The sequence below is a fragment of the Neoarius graeffei genome, chromosome 1 (genome assembly GCF_027579695.1).
Source record: "Neoarius graeffei isolate fNeoGra1 chromosome 1, fNeoGra1.pri, whole genome shotgun sequence".
NCBI classification, from domain to species: domain Eukaryota; kingdom Metazoa; phylum Chordata; class Actinopteri; order Siluriformes; family Ariidae; genus Neoarius; species Neoarius graeffei.
This window is the reverse complement of record NC_083569.1, coordinates 43,397,702-43,423,213: the sequence shown is the minus strand read 5'-3', so window position 1 is coordinate 43,423,213 and position 25,512 is coordinate 43,397,702. Positions and strand designations below refer to the sequence as shown.

The window sequence follows — 25,512 nt, the reverse complement described above, 5'->3', positions numbered from 1 at the left end:
AAGGAATGACTTGGCACTGGACTTCATGGGCTGTGAAGTGGAGTTGATGTAAGCCATACTGCCACTTCCTGGTAGATTTACAGTGTTGTTATGTTGGATGAGGCAGACTGAATGTATGAGTAAGGGCTTGTAAATGTGACATACAGCCTGTGCTTTGGGCTGTTGGCCTGGTAAACAGTAGGACTGGTTCCACTGGCTCCTTTTGAATATCCATATTACACATATAGCGCCCTCCAGAATTATTGGCATATTTAAAGAAAATGAGCAAAAATGAATACACATATAAACACAGTAACACATACAATAATTGAAATTTTAAGCTCAAACATAGAGACGTTGTATAGTTTTATTCAAACAAAAGAGAGTTTTTATGTAATGTAATTTTTATTCTACCAATATATTCAGCCCTCTTACAATGACCACTTTGTGATGCTTGCCTTGAAGAAAAGAGTAAGACTCTCTGCCTGTAATGTCTAATGATGCCTACAGACTGAGATTTCAGCAATCGTACAAGTTAAACTTGGTTACGCCATCGAGTTTGATGTATGTAGACTGTACAGTGATAACACCTACTGTATTAGAAGCCAAGGCCTTTATTTGTCACATGTATACTCAAGCACAGACTTAAGCACACAGTGAAACTTAACCTATGCATTTAACCCATCTGAAGCAGTGAACACATGCATGCACACACAAGTGAGCAATGAGCGTGCGCACACACACACACACAGAGCAGTGGGCAACTATGCTACAGTGCCCAGGGAGCAGTTGGAGGTTAGGTGCCTTGCTAAAGGGCACTTCGGCCCAACCTCAGCCCAAGGCCACCCCATGTTAACCTCACCACATGTCTCTGAACTGTGGGGGAAACCAGAGCACCCTGAGGAAACCCACGCAGATACGAGGAGAACATGCAAACTCCACACAGAAAGGCCCTCATCTGCCATTGGGCTCGAACCCAGAACCTTCTTGCTGTGAGGCGACAGCGCTAACCACTACACCACTGTGCCACCCATTATAGAGGATGTGCAGTCACGTGACCCACACGTGTGTACTCCGCCATATTGGACGGCATCAGGATTGTTTACCTTGCGCAAGCGTAATGGATCCAGGGAGTAATCCCCAAGAAAATTCGGAAAATACCCCATCTACATCGCGCGATTACTTGTCTAAGTTTGTTCAGCATCTTGAAGGTGACGTGAGGCAGCGTTACGTGGAAAAGTGTTCCAGGTTGGGGATTGCAGATCCGTACAATTTGCCGCAATCCTTGTTCAGGGAAATTTGGAGCTGCGGTGCCGGCGATTTGCCCGATCTGGCCTACCACGACATTTACAATTTTCTTGTTAATCGTGAATCGTGTTACACTGGCAAAGCCCTCAAAGCTTACAAGAGCCTGGAAGCTTATAAATATTTTGTTGCGGGATGGGCATCCCAACTATACCTCTGGAAGGTTCCGAAAAAGGAAGTCTACTTGATAACCTCACGGGTAAGTGGCATTAAGACGTTTATCATAAAGAGACTATGCAGGACGTTTTATCATAGGAATGTTCAAAATCTAAACTCTAAAGTATGAGAAGAAAACAGTAAATCAGAAAGCTGCACACATTTGCGCAGCTTCCGTGAAAACGTGCGCAGCTTTCTGATTTACTGTTTTCTTCTTATACTTCCTATGTTTCATGGACTGTAACAGCATTTGCTTATTTAGTAATTTTAATACAGAATTTACTCTGATGAAATTATTCAGACACTCCAATGCCCCCCTAAAAAAAAAAAAATCGGATCTGCACGATTCAGCCGTGAAAAAGGCGGCATCCGCCGTTTGCATTCCTGTTTAAACTCATAGGTTAACCGACTTTAACCGGCTAATGAGACTCGGTGGTCGGTCAAGATTTTTTTTAGTTTTCGCCATCCCTACTATGGATTGGCCTTTCAAAGGCATATATGAGCCAAAAAGATAAAACATTGTCATAGACTAGGCCAGGGTAGTAGGGCTAGGCATAGCCATTTTAAACATTAGAGATCAAGCGGACTAATGGCCACAAACACTGTACTGTCTAGTTTCTAAGTATGCAGTTATCATTCAATCTGAAAATCAACTTAACAGATGTACTAGGAGTATTGAATTAGAAGATTACACCTACCTGATATAAAGTGTTCACTACAAATTCGGCTGGTAGAACTGGGATACCAGTTTTCTCTTCGCACAGTGGACACCCATTTTGCGCATCTCTCCTTGTCTGCGGGGAATCTATAAAATGACAGGCCCTCCTTTTGGCCCTGTCTGTTGGTACAACCAAATGCTGAACAAGACATAACCATTCTCGAAAGATCTACTCCCACACACTCGATAATTAGAACGGGTTCGTCTAAGTTCTAGGCGTGGCCTTGCCGTCCAAGATGGCAGATAAACAAATATCACGTGACCTCGTGACGTCACGTGCACGCTCTCTATAGGCTATGATGCAAATCAATACACAAGAATAAAATGGCATCAGTGTACGTCATCCATCTGCACTACTATAGTGGTAAACAATGAAGATTAGAAAAATTTGAGTCCTTGCAAAATGTCACATCGATCAGCACCATTTCATGGTGCAATCTTATTGTTTGGTTAATAGACTTGGGTGGGAACAGCAGTCACATTCTGAGATGGTCATCCTAAATTTCTGACACTGTTAGAAGTTTGTTCTAGGCTATCTTTGGTTGCAGTGGCCATCATTGAACAATCTTGATGATTCAATGATCTTGCCATGTTTCTTTCACATTCATCTTCGTTCATCTAGGACATCTCAAAATTGCATAGTATTAGTTTTAAGCTCTGTCATATTGTTAGGTTTGTACATGGGGCTTTCCAAGGGTACATGAAAACTTCTGTCTTCAAGAGTTCAGATTCAGATGGTCATTGCAAAACACTGATTTTATGTTTCTATAACTATTTCTGTGCTGATTTAGAAATAGGTTTGTTTCATTATGTTGTTAAAAGCTATGTTGATTGACCAAGTCTTAACTTCCTGGCAGATGCAACCAAGTTTTGGACTGAAATATCCTGGAACTCAGCAGAGTTCATGTTGTCATAAATCTCTGAGATCCTGAACCTCCTGTCACAAAACAGCCAGAACTCTGACACCTGCATCAAATCCTCAAAATAATATGGCGGACAAGGTCCCCAATGTAGAAGTCCTTAGGCGAGCCAATACAGTAAGCGTGGAAGCCCTGATCACAGCCTCCCAACTTCGTTGGGCTGGATACATCTGGTACATGCCTGACACGCGACTACCTAAAACCGTTTTCTATGGAGAACTGAGCCAAGAAAAGAGGAGACAAGGAGGACAGAAACTGAGGTACAAAGATGTCTGTGGCAGCGGGGGCGTGGTCAAGCGTCGGTCTGTGAATGGAGGGCGGAGTCAGGGAAGGTAAGTGGCAGAATCACTGCACCTGATGTGAGTTAACCTGTGTTTGCGTGTCTTCCCCAGTGACCGCGCCCTATAAAAGGAGAGAGAGAGCAGAGAAAGGGAGCTCTCTCCCGACCTGAATGCATGTGTGTGCGTTTGTGAGAGAGTGAATGAACTGAAAAGCCACCTATATAACCGAAAATAAGAAGTTTCTGAGAACTCAGTTCTGGCCTGCCATGCTTCTGTGCTCCACCCACCTGCTCTGGTTCTACAACATCTTTAAGAGGAACATGAAGAATGCTGGAATTATTGATCAGACATGGGAAAGGGATGGATAGAGCAACATGGCGAAACACAGTTACAAGCTAAGTGTCCGCAATTGAAGACAAGCATCAAAGGGAGTATATGAGGGCTCACAAAGCCAGACATTTCATGGCAGCTCAACCAGGCTGTTCATGCCACTGGTGTGGACGACTCTGTTGCTCTGGTGCAGGCCTCGCGGCCCATCTGCATTTCTGCGCATCCTAATGAAGCAGTCATCGTCACTAGCGATGGACAACCGACGACAATTTTTTACAGTGGATATTAGAGACATTTCCTTGTATGCAGTCCCCTTTTGTTCTCAAACCCTCCCCCCCAAAAAAAAAAAAAAAAATCTAATTTTGTGTTAGCTATGAGTGTAAATAGACCTGGCCTGAATATCATTTCTGTATTGTTACAGACATAGCAAACATTTAACTCTACTCACGTTCAACAGAGATGGTGGTGGGATGAGTATTTGTGGACAATACAGTGCTGATGATACTGATATATCTGCTGGGCTGGCCTGTGGCTATAGATGCTGCTGTTGTGTTATTGATTGCAGGTCCAGTGCTTACAGCATGTGGTTTGCTTGTTTTACTGCAGCTCTGCCTATTGAACTGAAAATTAATTGAAAATGCAGTTACTAAAAACTGTAACAACAGGAATAGAGGATGATGTTTTGTGACAGGGTTAACATGATATTACCTCATCCAGACAACCACTGTCAACCCATTCCTGACGATTTCGGTCAAAGCCACTGGAACATCTGCACACCAGACAAATACAGTTTCTTAAAACTTTTGCAAACAAGTAAAGGATAAAATTTTGAAGTCACTGTATTGATTCTGTTCTTTCTGCACGGTCACTCCACGGCAGTTCCCATACTCCCTCTAGTGTGTGTTAACAGAAACTACATTAGTCAAATTTATGTTTTTATTGCAAATCAAGACAATAAAAGAGGAGCTTCGTCCTTCCACAGAAGTTTATTCAGAAACATTTTCTAGACTCTGCAATTTGATACCCATTTTAGGGTGTACACACACATACACTTGTCTATCTTTGTAGGGATATGCTTGCCCTGTACCCTAACCTTAAAGCTAGATGGCCTTTCGATTTCATGAAATCAGTGACATTTAGTTCCCTCTGAAATTTGGTCATTGTGATATATGTTTATTTCTGTAATATCTCACAAAATACCAGGCCATTCTGTGGCTGGGAAGTTATTTAGTTTGAGGGGATTCCCTAGCAAATAATGTGCATGAAATCACTCGCTTTGCGCAGTCAAGCAGACAGAGGAAGTCCATGTGCACATGTGCAGGTTTACCTTGTTTTTCTTTTTCTTCTTTTGGGTTTTACAGCAGCGGGCATCCAGTGTTGCATTACTACCATCTACAGGTTTACCTTGACCGTGCACTGACATTTACATCATTCTGTCACTAAACAAACAGCTGATCACATCGAGGTGGTCGCTGACCACCGATATTTATTAGTTTGGTCCTGAGTTTCCTTTCCTTCGCAACATAACGTCTTTTCTTCTTGCTTTCCGTTACTGTAATCGGCTTTTCACATTTCATTCACACACTCACATCCTCCATTTTCCTCTCCTGTTTCAAATTTGTATCCCACAATGCCTTGTGTGAACGAGGAAAGCCCACCACGTGATGCATGACATAGTATCTTGAATTGGGTCATGGTGAAGCAGGAAAAAAATAGCGGGGAATTTAGGGGCACGTGGCCCTAAATTCATTAATTGTTCTATTTAACAAAAAAAAAACTAATAAAATTGGAAGTCTGTGATTCGAATTCAGTAGCCTTCGCTCTACTAAACAAAAATAATTGGGTGTCGGGGAAAATTCTTTTTATGATCTAAACTTGGAAAATCCGGAAGGCAGTCTACCTTTAAACCATCTAAATGCATAACCTCAACCCTTACCCTAACCTAAATATAATTCTAACCTGAACCCTAAAACTAAATCTTAACCCTCAAACAGCCCTTTGAAGAAGTAAGGACCAGTCAAAATGTCCTCACTTCACAAAATGTCCTAACTCTGTTGGTAAAGAAAAACACATTCTAGTCCTCAATATGTAGCAAGTACGGTACACACACACACACACACACACACACACACAGAGGTCTTGACTCTATGCCATTTTGACCACGCTTTCCTCCAAATGGGTTTTTTTTCTACAACCCCGATTCCAAAAAAGTTGGGACAAAGTACAAATTGTAAATAAAAACGGAATGCAATGATGTGGAAGTTTCAAAATTCCATATTTTATTCAGAATAGAACATAGATGACACATCAAATGTTTAAACTGAGAAAATGTATCATTTAAAGAGAAAAATTAGGTGATTTTACATTTCATGACAACAACACATCTCAAAAAAGTTGGGACAAGGCCATGTTTCCCACTGTGAGACATCCCCTTTTCTCTTTACAACAGTCTGTAAACGTCTGGGGACTGAGGAGACAAGTTGCTCAAGTTTAGGGATAGGAATGTTAACCCATTCTTGTCTAATGTAGGATTCTAGTTGCTCAACTGTCTTAGGTCTTTTTTGTCGTATCTTCCGTTTTATGATGCGCCAAATGTTTTCTATGGGTGAAAGATCTGGACTGCAGGCTGGCCAGTTCAGTACCCGGACCCTTCTTCTATGCAGCCATGATGCTGTAATTGATGCAGTATGTGGTTTGGCATTGTCATGTTGGAAAATGCAAGGTCTTCCCTGAAAGAGACGTCGTCTGGATGGGAGCATATGTTGCTCTAGAACCTGGATATACCTTTCAGCATTGATGGTGTCTTTCCAGATGTGTAAGCTGCCCATGCCACACGCACTAATGCAACCCCATACCATCAGAGATGCAGGCTTCTGAACTGAGCGCTGATAACAACTCGGGTCGTCCTTCTCCTCTTTAGTCCGAATGACACGGCGTCCCTGATTTCCATAAAGAACTTCAAATTTTGATTCGTCTGACCACAGAACAGTTTTCCACTTTGCCACAGTCCATTTTAAATGAGCCTTGGCCCAGAGAAGACGTCTGCGCTTCTGGATCGTGTTTAGATACGGCTTCTTCTTTGAACTATAGAGTTTTAGCTGGCAACGGCGGATGGCACGGTGAATTGTGTTCACAGATAATGTTCTCTGGAAATATTCCTGAGCCCATTTTGTGATTTCCAATACAGAAGCATGCCTGTATGTGATGCAGTGCCGTCTAAGGGCCCGAAGATCACGGGCACCCAGTATGGTTTTCCGGCCTTGACCCTTACGCACAGAGATTCTTCCAGATTCTCTGAATCTTTTGATGATATTATGCACTGTAGATGATGATACGTTCAAACTCTTTGCAATTTTACACTGTCGAACTCCTTTCTGATATTGCTCCACTATTTGTCGGTGCAGAATTAGGGGGATTGGTGATCATCTTCCCATCTTTACTTCTGAGAGCCGCTGCCACTCCAAGATGCTCTTTTTATACCCAGTCATGTTAATGACCTATTGCCAATTGACCTAATGAGTTGCAATTTGGTCCTCCAGCTGTTCCTTTTTTGTACCTTTAACTTTTCCAGCCTCTTATTGCCCCTGTCCCAACTTTTTTGAGATGTGTTGCTGTCATGAAATTTCAAATGAGCCAATATTTGGCATGAAATCTCAAAATGTCTCACTTTCGACATTTGATATGTTGTCTATGTTCTATTGTGAATACAATATCAGTTTTTGAGATTTGTAAATTATTGCATTCCGTTTTTATTTACAATTTGTACTTTGTCCCAACTTTTTTGGAATCGGGGTTGTATCTCCCTATGGATTTTTTTTTCTCTGTGTACCACTGTTGCAGGTTGTAAAGAATACTATTAGGAATTGTGGTTCGAAAGTATATATAACTACTAAAGCTAATGTGAAATATGTGCATAAATGAATGGCACCTTTGTAGGCGGCTGCACCAGCTACAGTTGAAACTGATGTGAGCTTTAACGCAGCTGTCACAGCTGGAGAACTGCAGGCAGGCTAGTGCAAATTGGGATGAACAGGAAACAGTGGCATAATTTAACACAAATGTGACAAAAGTGGAAGAACATTCTGGTTCATTCACACTAAACAAATAAATACACACCACAACACTGAGAAAAATGACACTCGGCATGACGGTCTCGGAGACAGAAAAAAAAGACTGATCTCGTTTCACCAAGAGAGAGACTCACTTGGAAGAGGCAGCAACACAACAACTGTGGAGTTGGTAATTTTGGATTTCAACAGCTCAACTCGATGGTACTCATATATTGTTCTCCTTCGGATATCTGTGTCTGGAGAAATACAAGGGTTCTTAGAACTGCATGTCTGACTCCATACACTAATATTGTTTAAACAGAATAGACAGAATGAAAGATGGGCCAGGCTCTTGAGTAGTGAATCATTGTACCTGGAATCTGCTGAATCTTATGGAGCACCACAAATGCATCAGAAAGACCAATTTTCACTGGGTGATTCTCTGATCTAATCTCACTGATATCAACAGGAATCTAAGAAGTACATTGAAACAGCATCAGAAAAACAATGCATTTTTGATTATTTTTGCCATGAAAATTGTACATCACTGCAAAAAATTATATCTTGTCCAGAGAAAATATATTTAATATGAGTGGATTTATCTAATATTTAAATAATATTGGCTGGCTTTGAGTGGTCTATTAGATATATTCCATTTAGCTAGCATGGTATTGAACGAGTCGAAGATGAGTAGCTAATTAGCTAATTTAAGGACTTAATTCAAGTCAAGTTTACTTTTATAGTGCTTTTAACAATAGACGATGTCGCAAAGCAGCTTTACAGAATTTTAATGACTTTAAACATGAGCTAATTTTATCCATAACCTATCCCCAATGAGCAAGCCTGTGGCGACGGTGGCAAGGAAAAACTCCCTCAGACAACATAAGGAAGAAACCTCGAAAGGAACCAGAGTCAAAAGGGAGCCCATCCTCATTTGGGTGATAACAGACAATGTGATTATAACATTTTTAACAGTTTTAACATGAAGTCTGTTTTGTTGAAGTTATAAACTGTTCACTGATGGATATGAGTGCAAAACTGTTCATGACAACTGCAGTCCTAAAGTTAGCAAGTCAACTGTAGTCCTCAGCCATAAAAGCATTACTGTAAGAATCCAGAGCATCTTCCAAGTGTGACTTTCAACTGTCCATATGGGGCCGTCCTCCACAGGAGTGATGTGATGAGACTCCAGACAGACGTAGGGCAACAGGATTTACTTCATTACTTTTAAAATCGACAACTACACACAACGGAGCGACGTGGCAGCCAAAATTCTCTCAAAATCTTCCGCTTTTAACGAAGCAAACCTGGTGGCCATGATTGTTTACAAACTGTCACAGTCACTCGCTAGTGCAGAAGTTTTACATCTCCAATGTGTCTCTTTTCCAGTTTTTCAATGTCCGTTGGTGTGTTTTTCTCTTGTAAATATGTGTGAAGAATATATAATGAAGTTTTGGTAGCCTTTCGGGTGTTCAGCACATCTTCAGTTTCAGTTTTCAGTTCATTTATTTAGTGCTTAATCCTAACAGTAGCACTGGATTAGCCTCATCTTCTCTCTTTCCTGGTGGACAAAGAAATGATTCTGTACATGTGCAGCAGAAAAGTTTTGTCATTGGATCTTCGCAAGAGCTCCATTGTGTGATGCCGTGTTGTCTTGACAACTTGCAATATTATAACAATATTGCACGCTCATTCTCCATTGGGTACAGTGGAGTAATACATGGAGGATAAGCGATATGATACCAATATTGCATGCTATCAATAAACCCACTAGAAGGAAATAGAATACATGTTTTTATTCATTGGAAAAAGTGGCCTGCATGTATAATAATTCTCATTCGAAGATTATTAGAGCTTACTATTAGACACTTTTACTTATTTCAAGTTTTAAATTTTCTTATTCTCTTGGCAGATAATTTTGCTTCTTTCTAGAATTAAATGCTTAAAATTTGCAAAACTATCTGCCAATACAATAAGAAAATTTAAAGCTTGAAATAAGTACAAATGTCTAAAAGTAAGCTAAATAATCTTATATTTGAGTTCTAATAATCTTCTAATAAGAAATATTAGATAAATTCACCCATATTAAACATATTTTCTCTTAACAAGATATCATTTTTTTGCAGTGAAGGTCAAACCTCTTTGTAAGCAAAAGTGATCCTTCCATCACTGTTCAATGAAGCCTGGAAAGTGAAACTGCCCAAATGAGGGTCATCCTGGAGGTAAACATGGTCCCACTGTACAGTAAGAGTTGTGCCTGTGAAGCAGAGAGAGATTAGCTAAATTACATAATCACCTCTTTTATTCTAATGTTTTGCACTATAAATTATAAACCAGGAAAAATATAGGAGAAAGACATGGGATATGTACACTGTACCATTATCAGCATAAATGATGGTGGAATTTGGAGAAATACTTGGGTCAAAATTAGCCATAAGTGGAGCAATGTACTGAGTAGCTGTCAGCATTTTATGGATCACATCTCCTGTGTAGAGAAAACCTGTGGACATTGGGAGATTCTTCACAATACTTTACTAAGAATACATTTTTGTAGTATGTTTATCTAGGACATTGTTAAGAACTCACCACCAGTAGTCACTGTTATCTCTCTTAGTAAATGTCCATAATAAGGAAACTCAAAGGACAAGTTCACTGTCTGTAAAACAATAACCAAATGGTTTAATTGAATTCCATTCAGTGTAATTAGGGAAATTCCAGCTAAACCCAATACAACAAACAAACAAACAAACAAACAAACAAACAAACAAACAAACAAACACATATTGTATGTACATGGAATAACAGTGTGGTTATATCATATTAGGTTAAATTAATCTCAAGCAGGAGTCAAACATGCATCTTAAACAGGAATCATTTTTGTTAAAAAGCTCATAATGCCAGAACATCTTTCTTTCCCTTATTTTTATACAGCAAGTTCAGCTTTAGGCGGCACGGTGGTGTAGTGGTTAGCGCTGTCGCCTCACAGCAAGAAGGTCCTGGGTTCGAGCCCCGGGGCCGGCGAGGGCCTTTCTGTGCGGAGTTTGCATGTTCTCCCCGTGTCCGCGTGGGTTTCCTCCGGGTGCTCCGGTTTCCCCCACAGTCCAAAGACATGCAGGTTAGGTTAACTGGTGACTCTAAATTGACCGTAGGTGTGAATGTGAGTGTGAATGGTTGTCTGTGTCTATGTGTCAGCCCTGTGATGACCTGGCGACTTGTCCAGGGTGTACCCCGCCTTTCGCCCGTAGTCAGCTGGGATAGGCTCCAGCTTGCCTGCGACCCTGTAGAAGGATAAAGCGGCTAGAGATAATGAATGAATGAAGTTCAGCTTTATAGTAGAGAAAACTGGAAATGTTTGTAAAAGTTTTTATTTTGTTTAATTTCTGAAACTCTGTACAACCAAGCGGTTTGATTAAAAGAAAAATCTTCCATTTGTCAGTTGCAAAATGATGAAATTTATGCCACGTTAAACTAGGGTGACCAGATGTCCCCATTTTCCAGGTGACAGTCCCCATTTTTGGTGGCCTATCCCTGGAAATGTCCCCATTTTTAACCATGACTGTTACCCCTTTTCCACCAAATCAGTTCCAGGGCTGGTTCGAGGCCAGTGCTGGTGCTGGTTCACAACTCGTTCAACTTGTGAGACAGCTGAGAACCAGTTTGCTTTTCCATAGCTCGCGGTGCTAAGGGGAGCCACGTCATTACGTCGCTGTATACGTCAGTTACGTCACTGTATACGTCAGTTACGTCGCTGTATACGTCAGTTAAGTCGCTACGTTTGCATAAACCTTGGCGCGAATATCAAAGCAAAAACAACACGGAAGAAGCAGCAGCAGCAACAACAACAATAATAATAAAGGATGACTCCGCGTTTGTACAGCTGCTGCTTCTCGTCGCTTAAAAATGGCGATCTTTCGCGGTCTTGTTATTGTTGTTGGTCTTAACAACTCCGCCCCCCCGCTGACGTAAGCAGTTCTTTCCTCTGGCCCAGCAGAGAGTTGGTGCTAGCCTGGAACCGTTTTTTTCTGGCCCCAGAGCCAGTTCTTTGTCAGTGGAAACAGAAAACCCGGTTCCAAACTAAGCACTGGCCCCAAACCAGCCCTGGAACTGCTTTGGTGGAAAAGGGGCATAACAGACCCGAGAAAAAAAAAAGATGAGAAAAAAAAACCTAGACCGAAACATCGACCAGGTTTCAGCAGATGCCTCATGTATTGTTTTGTGGATCACTTTAGATGGGCTCAGACTGATAGCAGAGATGTTCTAGAGCACCTCTGGCAATAGCCTTTCCAAGTGAGGAACAACTTTTTAGCAGAGTGCTAGAATCTTTGTTTAAACTCATCTCATCTCATTATCTCTAGCCGCTTTATCCTGTTCTACAGGGTCACAGGCAAGCTGGAGCCTATCCCAGCTGACTACGGGCGAAAGGTGGGGTACACCCTGGACAAGTCGCCAGGTCATCACAGGGCTGACACATAGACACAGACAACCATTCACACTCACACCTACGGTCAATTTAGAGTCACCAGTTAACCTAACCTGCATGTCTTTGGACTGTGGGGGAAACCGGAGCACCCGGAGGAAACCCACGCGGACACGGGGAGAACATGCAAACTCCACACAGAAAGGCCCTCGCCGGCCACGGGGCTCGAACCCGGACCTTCTTGCTGTGAGGCGACAGCGCTAACCACTACACCACCGTGCCGCCTTTGCTTAAACTAAAGTCACTCATTCAGCTTTGACAGATCGCTTCATCTGCTCCTGGACAGGTGAACCATAGTCTTTTCTTGTAGCCCTAAGTGACATTGTTTGTCATCGATGTTATTTAGCCTTTAAATGTGTAAACTACATTTAGCAATGTTGTATATAACATAACATTGCTTGTCACACTGTATTGAGATGTAGCGGTTGACCGAACAAAACTGTAGCCTACTGCAGTCAAAACTAGCAGGAGAAAGCTCAGTGCAGCACCAGTCAGTCAATTGAAGTTGTTGCTAGATGTAGCGTTGCTGCAACACAAATCCAGCTGAGGTGAAACTGTAACAGTTCAACAGCATAAGCTAACTTACACACAAACTGGTGTGTTATCCCACACAGTAATTGGCTATGTAAAGCTGTAGGCTTATGGTAATGTTATCAAAGTGTCAATAATTTGCATAATTTGTTGTGATGTATAGTGGACTACACATTTTGATTAAGGATACTCATTTAGGCTCGGTTGTCAATTCAGCTATAGCTACAATTTAGGCTATGGGAGATCAGGAATCATTTGCATCCTCAATAATAATAATAATAATAATAATAATAATAATAATAATAAATTAAAATCAGAAATGTCTCCCCTTTTTATTACAAAGATGAAAACATTAGCTGTTTTCATGATATTTTCACTGCCAAACCAAAAATGTCCCCGGTTTTCTTCTCAGAAATCTGGTCACCTCACGTTAAACTTAACCAATTAGACATAAATAATCACCAAACACAAAGATATTCACCCTAGAAACTAGGCCAGCTGCAACATGCTCTAGGCTGAAATGTAATGGTGTGGGAAAGTATATAGCAAAAAGTAAAATAAATAATTAAAGCAGAAATGGCATATAATTTAACATTTACAGTGCCTTGCAAAAGTATTCATCCCCCTTGGTGTTTGTCCTGTTTTGTTGCATTACAAGCTGGAATTAAAATGTATTTTTGGGAGGTTAGCACCATTTGATTTACACAACATGCCTACCACTTTAAAGGTGCACATTGTTTATTTATTGTGATACAAACAATAATTAAGATGAAAAAACAGAAATCTGGAGTGTGCATAGGTATTCACCCCCTTTCGTATGAAACCCCTAAATAAGAGCTGCTCCAACCAATTCACTTCATAAGTCACATAATTAGTTGATTAAGATCCACCTGTGTGCAATCAAAATATCACATGATCTGTCACATGATGTCTGTATAAATCAACCTGTTCTGGAAGGACCCTGACTCTGCAACACTACTAAGCAAGCAACATGAGAACCAAGGATCCTCCAAACAGGTCAGAGACAAAGTTGTGGAGAAGTATAGATCAGGGTTGTGTTATAAAAAAAATCTCAAACTTTGAATATCCCAGGGAGCACCATTAAATCCACTATTGCAAAATGTAAAGAATATGGCACCACTACAAACCTGACAAGAGAAGGCCGCCCACCAAAACTCACAGACTAGGCAAGGAGGGCATTAATCAGAGATGCAACAAAGACACCAACGATAATGCTGAGGGAGCTGCAACGATCCACAGTGGAGATGGGAGAATCTGTCCATAGGACCACTTTACAGTGGTGCTTGAAAGTTTGTGAACCCTTTAGAATTTTCCATATTTCTGCATAAATATGACCTAAAACATCATCAGATTTTCACACAAGTCCTAAAAGTACATAAAAATAACCCAGTTAAACAAATGAGACAAAAATATTGTACTTGCTCATTTATTTATTGAGGAAAATGATCCAATATTACATATTTGTGAGTGGCAAAAGTATGTGAACCTTTGCTTTCAATATCTGGTGTGACCCCCTTGTGCAGCAATAACTGCAACTAAACGTTTCCAGTAACTGTTGATCAGTCCTGCACACCGGCTTGGAGGAATTTTAGCCCATTCCTCCATACAGAACAGCTTCAACTCTGGGATGTTGTTGGGTTTCCTCACATGAACCGCTTGCTTCAGGTCCTTCCATAACATTTCAATTGGATTAAGGTCAGGACTTTGACTTGGCCATTCTAAAACATTAACTTTATTCTTCTTTAACCATTCTTTGGTAGAACGACTTGTGTGCTTAGGGTTGTTGTCTTACTGCATGACCCACCTTCTCTTGAGATTCAGTTCATGGACAGATGTCCTGACATTTTCCTTTAGAATTCACTGGTATAATTCAGAATTCATTGTTCCATCAATGATGGCAAGCCGTCCTGGCCCAGATACAGCAAAACAGGCCCAAACCATGATACCACCACCACCACGTTTCACAGATGGGATAAGGTTCTTATGCTGGAATGCTGTGTTTTCCTTTCTTCAAACATAATGCTTCTCATTTAAACCAAAAAGTTCTATTTTGGTCTCATCCGTCCACAAAACATTTTTCCAATAGCCTTCTGGCTTGTCCACGTGATCTTTAGCAAACTGCAGACGAGCAGCAATGTTCTTTTTGGAGAGCGGTGGCTTTCTCCTTGCAACCCTGCCATGCACACCATTGTTGTTCAGTGTTCTTCTGATGGTGGACTCATGAACATTAACATAAGCCAATGAGAGAGAGGCCTTCAGTTGCTTAAAAGTTATCCTGAGGTCCTTTGTGACCTTGCCGACTATTACACGCCTTGCTCTTGGAGTGATCTTTGTTGGGCGACCACTCTTGGGGAGGGTAACAATGGTCTTGAATTTCCTCCATTTGTACACAATCTGTCTGACTGTGGATTGGTGGAGTCCAAACTCTTTAGAGATGGTTTTGTAAGCTTTTCCAGCCTGATGAGCATCAACAACGCTTTTTCTGAGGTCCTCAGAAATCTCCTTTGTTTGTGCCATGATACACTTCCACAAACACATGTTGTGAAGATCAGACTTTGATAGATCCCTGTTCTTTAAATAAAACAGGGTGCCCACTCACACCTGATTGTCATCCCGTTGATTGAAAACACCTGATTCTAATTTCACCTTCAAATTAACTGCTAATCCTAGAGGTTCACATACTTTTTCCACTCACAGATATGTAATATTGGATCATTTTCCTCAATAAATAAATGACCAAGTATCATATTTTTGTCTCATTTGTTTAACTGGGTTCTCTTTATCTACTTTTAGGACTTGTGTGAAAATCTGATGATGTTTTAGGTCATATTTATGCAGAAATATAGAAAATTCTAAAGGGTTCACAAACTTTCAAGCACCACTGTAAGCCATACACTCCACAGAGCAGGGCTTTATGGAAGAGTGGCCAGAAAAATAGTTATTGCTTAAAAAATCATGTTTGGAGTTTGCCCAACAGCATATGGCAGACTCCCCAAACACATGGAAGAAGATTCTCTGGTCAAATAAGACAAAAATTGAACTTTTTGGCCATCATGGGAAATGCCATGTGTGGCACAAACCCAACACCCTGAGAATATCATCCCTACAATGAAGCATGGTGGTGGCAGTATCATGCTGTGGGGATGTTTTTCATCTGCAGGGACAGGAAAACTAGTCAGGACTGAAGGAAAGATGGATGTCACTAAATACAGGGCAATTCTGGAGGAAAACCTGTTTGAGTCAGCCAGAGGTTTGAGACTGCAATAAAGGTTCACATTTCAGCAGGGCAATGACCCTAAACATACTGCTAAAGCTACACTGGAGTGGTTTATAGGGAAACCTTTAAATGTCTTGGAATGGCCTAGTCAAAGCTCAGACCTCAATCCAATTGAGAATCTGTGGCATAACTTGAAGATTGCTGCACACCAACACAACCCATATAACTTGAAGGAGTTGGAGCAGTTTTGCCTTGAAGAACGGGCAAAAATCCCCGTGGCTACATGTGCTAAGCTAATAGAGACATACCCCAAGAGACTTGCAGCTGTAATTACAGGAAAAGGTGGCTCTATAAAGTATTGAGTTGGGGGGTTGAAGACTTATGCACTCTCCAGATTTCTGTTTTTCATCTTAATTATTGTTTGTGTCACAATAAAAAAAACAATGTGCACAGTATTTTCAAAGTCATATGACTTTTTTGTATTCAGCACAAGTTCAGCTTTAATAATATCCATGTAGTATGTATGTCATGATTGTACTTAAAAAAACAGATAAATGAAGATGTTGTAAAAAAGCAGTTTTAGAACTGTGTTGGAATGTGTGAAAAAAACACAACCTTACCCATTCTTTTGAACCATTTTGGTCACTTGAGGTGATTCTGTCCAATCTTAAGAATTTATCAAGCACAAAAACTTAAATCTGCTCCACTGATTTGGACAATTAACTTGTCATCAAAAAAATTTATGTCTTATTGTTTTGGGATAAAAGGTTGGCAGTGAGAATGTTATTCAATGAGAAGGGTAAAAATTTCCATTCCATTCAATGAGAAGAGTGAAAACCCCTCCCACTGCCAACTCTTAATCCCATCAGGTCAAGTCACAATGGTTAAGGCCATGTTTTTTCACCCATTCCAACACAGTTCTAAAACTGCTTTTTACAACAGCTTCATTTATCTGGTATTTGACTTTATTTTGGTATTTGACTCTATTCAGTGTGTCTTGAAATTAACTCTTGTACTATTTTACTCAGTTCAGAGCCACAACCAACTCTGTTACTCTGTTACACAATTACTCTGTAATTTTGCTCCCAATCCAACTCCAAATTTTACTCTCTAAACTCAAAATCGAGCAAAAAGCCCAAAGGGGGATTATGTCATGGTGATGCCCATCCGTCCGTCCATCTTTCCGTCCATCCCTGGAAGGGTACTCGCCGTCTGAAATCAACTCCTCTCACAATTTTTGGAGGAATTTCATGAAACTTGGCACGATTCTTTGTTATATGTCAGCAATAAGCATATTGTAATTTCGTTAAATTCAGTCGCATTTTACCAGAGTTATGGCCTTATAGCATAGATATAGTTGCCAGCAGGGGATATTGTGCTCTCAGAGCACTTTTGTTACTTATGCAATGACATCCTGGTAGTTGAAAGAATATTTTAGTAGTAAACTTTAGTTAGTTAAGTGATGCCAAAAACTTAACTTTTAAATTAAACTCCTAAGAAGTTGTTGTTTTGAACATGCACTTATTGGAGCAGCAATGTTAGCAATCAACTGCAATTAATGATGGGATGTGCAGCCATACCAAAGCTTGTCTGTGGGTGTTGGAAAGGACTCCATGAACCTTTCCTTTGTCCATGTGTTTAAAGTTTACCCATAAGTTCTTGCCTGCAATATCTGTAGACTGGTAGATTTTGGAAATGTAGTAGATATGATCCATGTCTTGCTGTCAGACAAGAAGAGACATAGACTATATGTACAGTAAGCAAATAATTAAAAAGATAAAGCCCAGGTTTTGTTTCTTGAGATTTCAGTTACAAAAGTAAATTAATACCTCAATGTGAGAGCTGTTTGCATTCTTCTTATTAGTTACAACTTCAGGGTGGCGTTCAGTTCCAGACCTGCCATGCTTCTGATAATGCCCATGTTCCTGAATATGACTGGCCCAAGCATGACTGGGCTGTGTAGAGGAGGGCAGCCCACTCTTGTCTTTCTCCTTTTGGATTTTCAGACCTGTTGCTGTACTCTGCATTTCATGAAAGCCCTCAAGTTCTGCACGTGTCACTGCTGATAAATAAATAATTAAATTCACCTGAAGTCATATGTTCCATTTCAGTGTAGACTTATGGGCACAGATTCTAAATGAAGAAAGTGAAGTACATTTAAGTCCATTACACTTCAATAAAATGCTATGTTCTGTACACCATTTTGCATGTATTGATCAGCCATAACATTGACTATTGACAGGTGATGTGAATAACATTGATTATCTCATTACAATGGCACCTGTCAAGGGGTGGGATATATTAGGCAGCAAGAGAACAGTCAGTCCTTGAAATTGATGTGTTGGAAGCAGGAAAAATGGGTAATCATAAGGATCTGAGTGATTTTGACAAGACCCAAATTGTGACGGTTAGATGACTGGGTCTGAGCATCTCCAAAATGACACATCTTATGGCGTGTTCCCAGTATGCAGTGGTTAGTACCTACCAAAAGTGGACCAAGGAAAGGCAACTGTGAACCGGCAACAGGGTCATGGGTGTTGAAGGCTCATTGATTCACATGGGGCTCAAAGACTAGCCCATATGGTCCAATCCCACAAAACAGCTACTGTAGTACAAACTGCTGAAAAAATTAATGCTGACACTTTTCTGTTTTAGCCAGAAAACATAACCGAATTCAACATCACTGTGCAGAATGTACTCTCAGGACGTACTCTCAGAATGCACCACTTACTAGAGGATGGCCAAGAACAGTCGATGTCAGGTGATACCATTGTCAGAGAACAACAACAAACATGTCTCCAGTGGGCATCAAAACTAGATAAATTACTTTTTTATATTCTGCCAGGGACAAATAATCTGCACTTATTATTTCACAAGAAAGAGTGAAACATGCTCTGCATTCCTCACAGTGGCAGACAGATTGGTGGGACATTATACAGGCCAGTGGCAATATTTTAACAGGGGTATATTCAAATTTCTATTTGCTGTCATGTCTCATGACTGGATCATATGGCTGTTAAGAATATGATCCTTTGCTACTGAATACTGAGTGTAATTTGAGGAGTAAAATTTTTCATTATCTCCTATGAAAATATGCATGATCACCAATATGCATAAATTTGTTCTGAATAGTGCTGAGAACAGGAATGATGAGCAGAAATCAATCCTTTAGATGAATGTCAGCTATAAGATGCATCTGATTTTTAACCAACATTTAAATGTACACCAGCTTTTTAAACACTTAAGGCAATCAGTGAATCATAGATGCTTTTAAAGTCTTTTAAAATGGAGTTCAAATTGTTTATGTGACCGACATTGTATTAACAAGGCTGTTAAGGAAAATTAAAGTAAACTGAGATCAAGCTAGATCTCACAGGCTGATCAAATTGGCCAGGCTAGACCCTGCAATAGTTCTTCACTTTCTACTGTCATGTGCATCATAAGAATAGTTTTCAATAAATAAATAATCAAATAGCCATGCGTGATGCTTGTCACAACTATTTATTTATAAAGTTTCATCACAGACAAGCCATTACTGATGTCACCCTGATATCAACCACTGACTAATACTGTCAGTAACTAATACTATGAATATGGTTTAACTGAATGTTTTTAGAAATAATTTTCAATCAGTTGGACTGTACTTTGAAAAACGTGGAGGTGACAAAATGGAGGTATATCAAAACAGTAAAACGCTTATAAAACATGTATAGAAAAAAGCTTATGTGTGCCTGACTGAATTACCCAGATCTGTTGCCTGTCTCTGGGTGTAAATGTCATTTTTCTGGGCATATGTGCTACCAGTTGAAATGCGAAGCTACAGGAGAATCTGTGGCACCTCCTACCTGGACCATGTCACAAATGAAGAAGTGTGTAACACCATCAGACAAACCACAGACGACTATGAGGACCTCCTCACAACAGTCAAGAAGAGAAAACTGAAGTGGTACGGCCATGTCACAAGATCTGACAGCCTCTCAAAGACCATTTTGCAAGGCACAGTACAGGGAAGTAGAAGACGAGGCAGACAGAAGAAGAAATGGATGGACAACATCACTGAATATACCAAGAAAAGCTTTGCCGAGACCCAGGCATTGGCACATGACCACCACAGATGGAGACAGCTGGTGTTTTCATCAGCGTAGTACCCCCATGACCACCTAGATTAAGGGATTAATGATAGTGATGTGCTGCCTTGACAGCTTGACAACTATACCACTGTACTGACCTGGTAAGTAATTTTGCTTTCAGTGAGACTAACCATTGGTAAGCCCACTTTTGGAGCTTTTTTATAAGGGGTCAACTGTTCTTTTAATATTGTGTTGTCCTGGTGATTTATGTACCTGACATTATGCTGTTGGAACAGATTAGGATAAATCTCAGCACAGGTAGGAAGAACTTGATGGCCACCCAGGCCACAGTCATTTCCAATAGGTTAATATACTTTCTTTTTTTGAGAGAAAACTTTGTGTGTCCAGAGAGATTGTAGTCCATTATCCCCTCATCATAAAATCTTTGTCTGTCATATTTGGGATTTAGTCACAGGTTAAATACAGCTGTGGTTAACAGTCCCAGCATGCTACGTAGCAAGAGCTGGAATCACCCATAGTAGCCAGGCTAAACTGGCAAGCTGCCACACACTGGTGTGACAGAGTGACCAGCGTTCCCAATGAATCTGGCTTTTCTGCAGTTAATCATATGGTTTGCTTTGGTTATAGGGATCTTTCCCAGTTCAGTGAGAGACCACTGTGTGAGGAGGGTGGATGTGTCCCAGATATCCTGCCCCCTAGTGGAGGCCCAATGAAGCTCATTGCCCAAAGGACAATACCCTTATTCCTCTGGTCAGTAAGAGAGAGGCTGGAGGGTAAGACATTGAATTGGAATACCTGACATTGAAAGGCCACCTCAAAAATACTGTGTTCCAGAGTGGAGACAGCCTGAACGTTAAATCACACAGGCTGAGCAATGTGAACCAGTCTGTGGCTGTACAACATAGTTAACATCTGATAGGCTTGCATATGCCATGGAAGGGTTTTAAAGACAATGACTGCCATCATTCTTCAGAACTCAGAAATACATGGTGTAGAACCCATTGTTCTAACTATGGAGTCTATCCTTATGATTGTGCCTCAAACAGAATAGTCACATGTTGGGATTGGAAATTTGTCAGGCCCTGAGCCCCAAAGGTTGGGCCCTGAGCCCCAGAAACACCTGGTACAATGTCCTTGTCTGTCATTATTGGTCTCTTTTGCTTTTGTTAGTGGGGGCCATCCCTTGGTGGTCGACCAACAGCTAAGTTAACTGTGCTCAGGTGTCTGTTAGGAGTCTGAGAGTGTGAAATTAGTCCCTTTAGGTAAATGGCCAAGACTGTGGCTATCTGTCCAATCCATTCAGCTGTTCTGATTTCTGTGCACTTCTTTCCAGGAAGCCTGAGCGTCCTTGGCATATCCAACAAGCTGTGTCAGACTGTTTGGAGTCTGGCAGAGTACCTGAGGACTGGTAAAAGTTAAATCAGACTTGCTTCCAGAAATAGTGCACAGCAAGAAAAAATATGCTTTCTCAGCTCAGGATCCAAACTGAATTCTGCCAGTCAGGTTGGTATCACTGTATCATTGGCATAGGATACAACTAAACCAAAAACACTTTCTTTGATATAGGCAAAGGCAGCAGACAAATTGCTGGTTTTCATTGGTTTCCAGAGAGGTTAAACATTGGCTGCGTGAGCATGAATCCTGTAGCATGGTTTGAAATCACTCAGAGCCAACGTTGTGTGTAACCTTGGTGATTAATCATGAGGAGTATGCATCATGCTGGGAAAACTCACCACATTAGTAGAAATGTACTTGTTTATTGACTTCAGCTCAGCCAATTCTGACACAAGGACATCTATTTACAACTAGCAGACCCTGGGCTGTGGGATATAAGTAAGATTTGACTAAATTTTTTTGAGGTTAAGTATTTGAGGATAAATCTGCTAAATATCCAGGCTGTGTCAGTGTACCATATCAGTGGCAATCTCATCAGCTTGTCATGCTCTGAATAATAGTGCAGTGAGAGAGAGAGAGAGAGAGAGAGAGAGAGAGAGTGTTCACCAAGGGGCACTGCCCTCTGCAATAACAGAGATAAATGCTGTGTAAATTAATCTGCAATTACTAGTACCAAACTGCAAAAAACATAAACTGTTATCGCTGACTTTGGAGTACAGGTTGCCTATAGCTGTGACTATAATCACAAGCTGTTACTCAAATAGTTTGAAAAAAGCCTGCCATGAACAGTGCAAGAAGAATAAAAAGGACAAATGCCCATTCACAGTGCCATTTTTACTGAGGTTAAGTTCTGGACATTAGACTCATCTCATCTCATTATCTCTAGCCACTTTATTCTGTTCTACAGGGTTGCAGGCAAGCTGGAGCCTATCCCAGCTGACTACGGGCGAAAGGCGGGGTACACCCTGGACAAGTTGCCAGGTCATCACAGGGCTGACACACAGACAACCATTCACACCTACAGTCAATTTAGAGTCACCAGTTAACCTAACCTGCATGTCTTTGGACTGTGGGGGAAACTGGAGCACCCAGAGGAAACCCACACGGACAACATGCAAACTCCGCACAGAAAGGCCCTCGCCGGCCACGGGGCTCGAACCCGGACCTTCTTGCTGTGAGGCGACAGCACTAACCACTACACCACCGTGCCGCCCGACATTAGATTAGATTAGATAAAACTTTATTGGTCCCTTTGGGAGGGTTCCCTCAGGGAAATTAAGATTCCAGCAGCATCATTACAGATAAACAGAGAAAAGAAATAGAGGAAAACGTCTAGATAAATTAAAATAAATTAAGTATTTATATATACAAATATAAAAAGAATAAGATATGGAGAAGAGAGGAAGGGGGAGAGGAGGAAAAATAAATTAAAAAAAGGGGGGGTGGCAGGAGAGATATTGCACTTTATATTGCACATTATATTGCACATTGTCCGGTATTGCTTATTGTTAGGCTAGGCTACTGCTCCTTCCCGTCCTCTGTCCTCCTGCTACCCTTCCTCCCCCCCAGAGAGGAGTTGTACAGTCTGATGGCATGAGGGACAAAGGAGTTTTTAAGTCTGTTAGTCCTGCACTTGGGAAGGAGCATTCTGTCACTGAACAGACTCCTCTGGTTGCTGATGACGGTGTGCAGAGGGTGACTGGCATCGTCCATGATGTTCAATAGTTTGTCCATAGACCTCTTCTCTGCCACCATCACCAGAGAGTCCAGCTTCATGCCGACCACAGAGCCGGCCCTCCTGATCAGTTTGTCCAGCCTGGATGTGTCCTTCTTGGATGTGCTGCCACCCCAGCACACCATGGTGTAAAACAGGACACTGGTGACCACAGACTGATAGAACATCCACAGGAGTTTCCTGCAGATGTTAAAGGACCGCAGCCTCCTAAGGAAGTATAGCCTGCTCTGTCCCTTCCTGTAAAAGTGTTTGATGTTGCAAGTCCAGTCCAGCTTGCTGTCCAGCCACAGCCCGAGGTACTTGTAGGAATCCACAGCCTCCACCTCGACTCCCTTGATCAGAACTGGTCGTGACCTTGGTCTGGACCTCCCAAAGTCAATGACCAGCTCCTTGGTCTTCGAGCTGTTGAGCTGCAGATGGTTCCTGTTGCACCACACAGCAAAGTCCCTCACCAGGCTCCTATACTCCTCCTCTCTGTCATCACTGATACACCCAATGATAGCTGTGTCTTCGGCAAACTTCTGAATGTGACACAGCTCCGAGGTGTAGCAGAAGTCCGCGGTGTACAGGGTGAAGAGAAGAGGGGCCAGCACCGTGCCCTGGGGTGCTCCGGTGCTGCTAATCACAGTGTCAGACGTGATGTCCTTCAGCCTGACGTACTGCGGCCTGTCGGTGAGGGTAGCTGGAGATCCAGGTGACCAGGCAGGGGTCCACTCGCATCCTGTTCAGTTTGTCCTGAAGCAATAGGGGCTGGATGGTGTTGAAGGCACTCGAGAAGTCTAAGAAGAGGATCCTCACTGTGCCATTTCCCTTATCCAGATGCGAGTGGGCTCGGTGTAGCAGGTACAGGATGGCGTCTTCCACACCAACACCTGCCTGGTATGCAAACTGCAGACAGTCCTGGGCATGTTGTACCTGGGGTCTGAGGAGGCTGAGGAAGAGCTGCTCCAACGTCTTCATCAGATGTGAAGTGAGTGCCACCGGTCGGAAGTCGTTCAGCTTGCTGGGCCGATTCTTTTTGGGAACTGGAACGATACATGATGTCTTCCAGAGGGTGGGCACTCTCCCCAGCTGCAGGCTGAGGTTGAAGATGCATTGGAGTGGTTCACCCAGTTGAGCAGCGCAGGTCTTCAGTAATCGGGGACACACCTTGTCCGGGCCTGCTGCTTTCCTGGGATGAAGCTTCCTCAGTTGACCCCTGACCTGATCTGCAGTAATGCATGGAGGAGTCTGTGTTAAGGTGGGGGAGGAGGGGGCTGCTGTGATGACTGGGGGAAGGTGTGTTGAGGGAAGAAGGAGAGATGGCTGCAGTGAGGGAGAGGGTGGGGGGGATGTGGGCTGGTTGAATCGATTGAGGAAATCATTCAACTCATTCGCCCTCTCCACTGTCCCCTCAACGACTCTGGTCTTTGTATTGTGGCCTGTGATGGTTTTCACACCTTCCCAGACCTCCCTCATGCTGTTCTCCTTCAGCTTCTGCTCCACCTTTCTCCTGTAGCTGTCCTTAGCTTCCCTCATGCAGCGTTTCACCTCCTGCTGTGCTGCTTTCATCACATCCCTATCCCTGCTCCTGAAGGCGGCCTTCTTCCTGTCGAGGACAGCTTTGACTTCCTGTGTTACCCATGACTTGTTATTAGGGTAACACCATACAGTCTTAGCGGGGGAGACCACGTCTGCACAGAAGTTGAGGTAATCTGTCAGACAGTGTGTCAGCCCCTCTATGTCCTCACAGTGTGGGCTAATGCCGCTTTTCCACTACCAACGCGGCTGAGTTGGGCTGAGCCGTGCCGTTCTGAGTTGGGCTGAGTCGAGCTGAGTGGGGCTGTTGGAGTTGCATTTCGACTACAACCGCGCTGAACCGTGCTGGCTGGAAGTGGGTGGACACATTGGGTGGAGTTAGCAAAAGTGGGTGGACGTCATGTGATGTCGTTAGGCGGCGCAAACAGTGACATCAGTGACCTTTGAAGCGGTAGTCTCACGACCCGGATAGTAAACAATAAACATGGAGGACATGGAGTTGTTAGTGTTGCTGGTCTTGGTGCTGTGGCTTGTTGTCACCGACAATGCCAACAGATACTGGCAAGAGCGTATAGATGAAGCGAGGCACATAAGGCTTCAGAAATTCTCGTAATAAGTAATTCTTCTTCTTCCGGGTTTACGGTGTTTACAGATCCCAGTGTGCTCGCGGGGCATGTGTGGGCATGTGAGGACACGCCTCCTCACCAATCAGTGCACAGGGGAGTGTCTCCTCACGCCCCTAGCCCCACTCGGCTTGGTTTGGCTCGCTTCAGCCCTACTCCAAAACCG

The 25,512-nt window shown here is 42.1% G+C and overlaps 1 protein-coding gene across 1 annotated transcript in view; it reads right to left on the bottom strand.

The window, feature by feature from the left end:
• Positions 1–25,512, bottom strand: part of plxdc2a (plexin domain containing 2a) — a 98,819-nt gene that overhangs the window by 11,116 nt on the left and 62,191 nt on the right. The window contains exons 14-23 of the mRNA XM_060919069.1: positions 17,814–18,046; positions 17,565–17,705; positions 10,325–10,394; positions 10,116–10,238; positions 9,877–9,995; positions 8,112–8,211; positions 7,894–7,995; positions 7,618–7,699; positions 4,398–4,458; positions 4,138–4,309 (exon numbers count right to left, since the gene is read on the bottom strand). Of these exons, the coding sequence (XP_060775052.1) occupies positions 4,138–4,309; positions 4,398–4,458; positions 7,618–7,699; positions 7,894–7,995; positions 8,112–8,211; positions 9,877–9,995; positions 10,116–10,238; positions 10,325–10,394; positions 17,565–17,705; positions 17,814–18,046 (1,203 nt within the window). The remainder of the gene's footprint in view (positions 1–4,137; positions 4,310–4,397; positions 4,459–7,617; positions 7,700–7,893; positions 7,996–8,111; positions 8,212–9,876; positions 9,996–10,115; positions 10,239–10,324; positions 10,395–17,564; positions 17,706–17,813; positions 18,047–25,512) is intronic.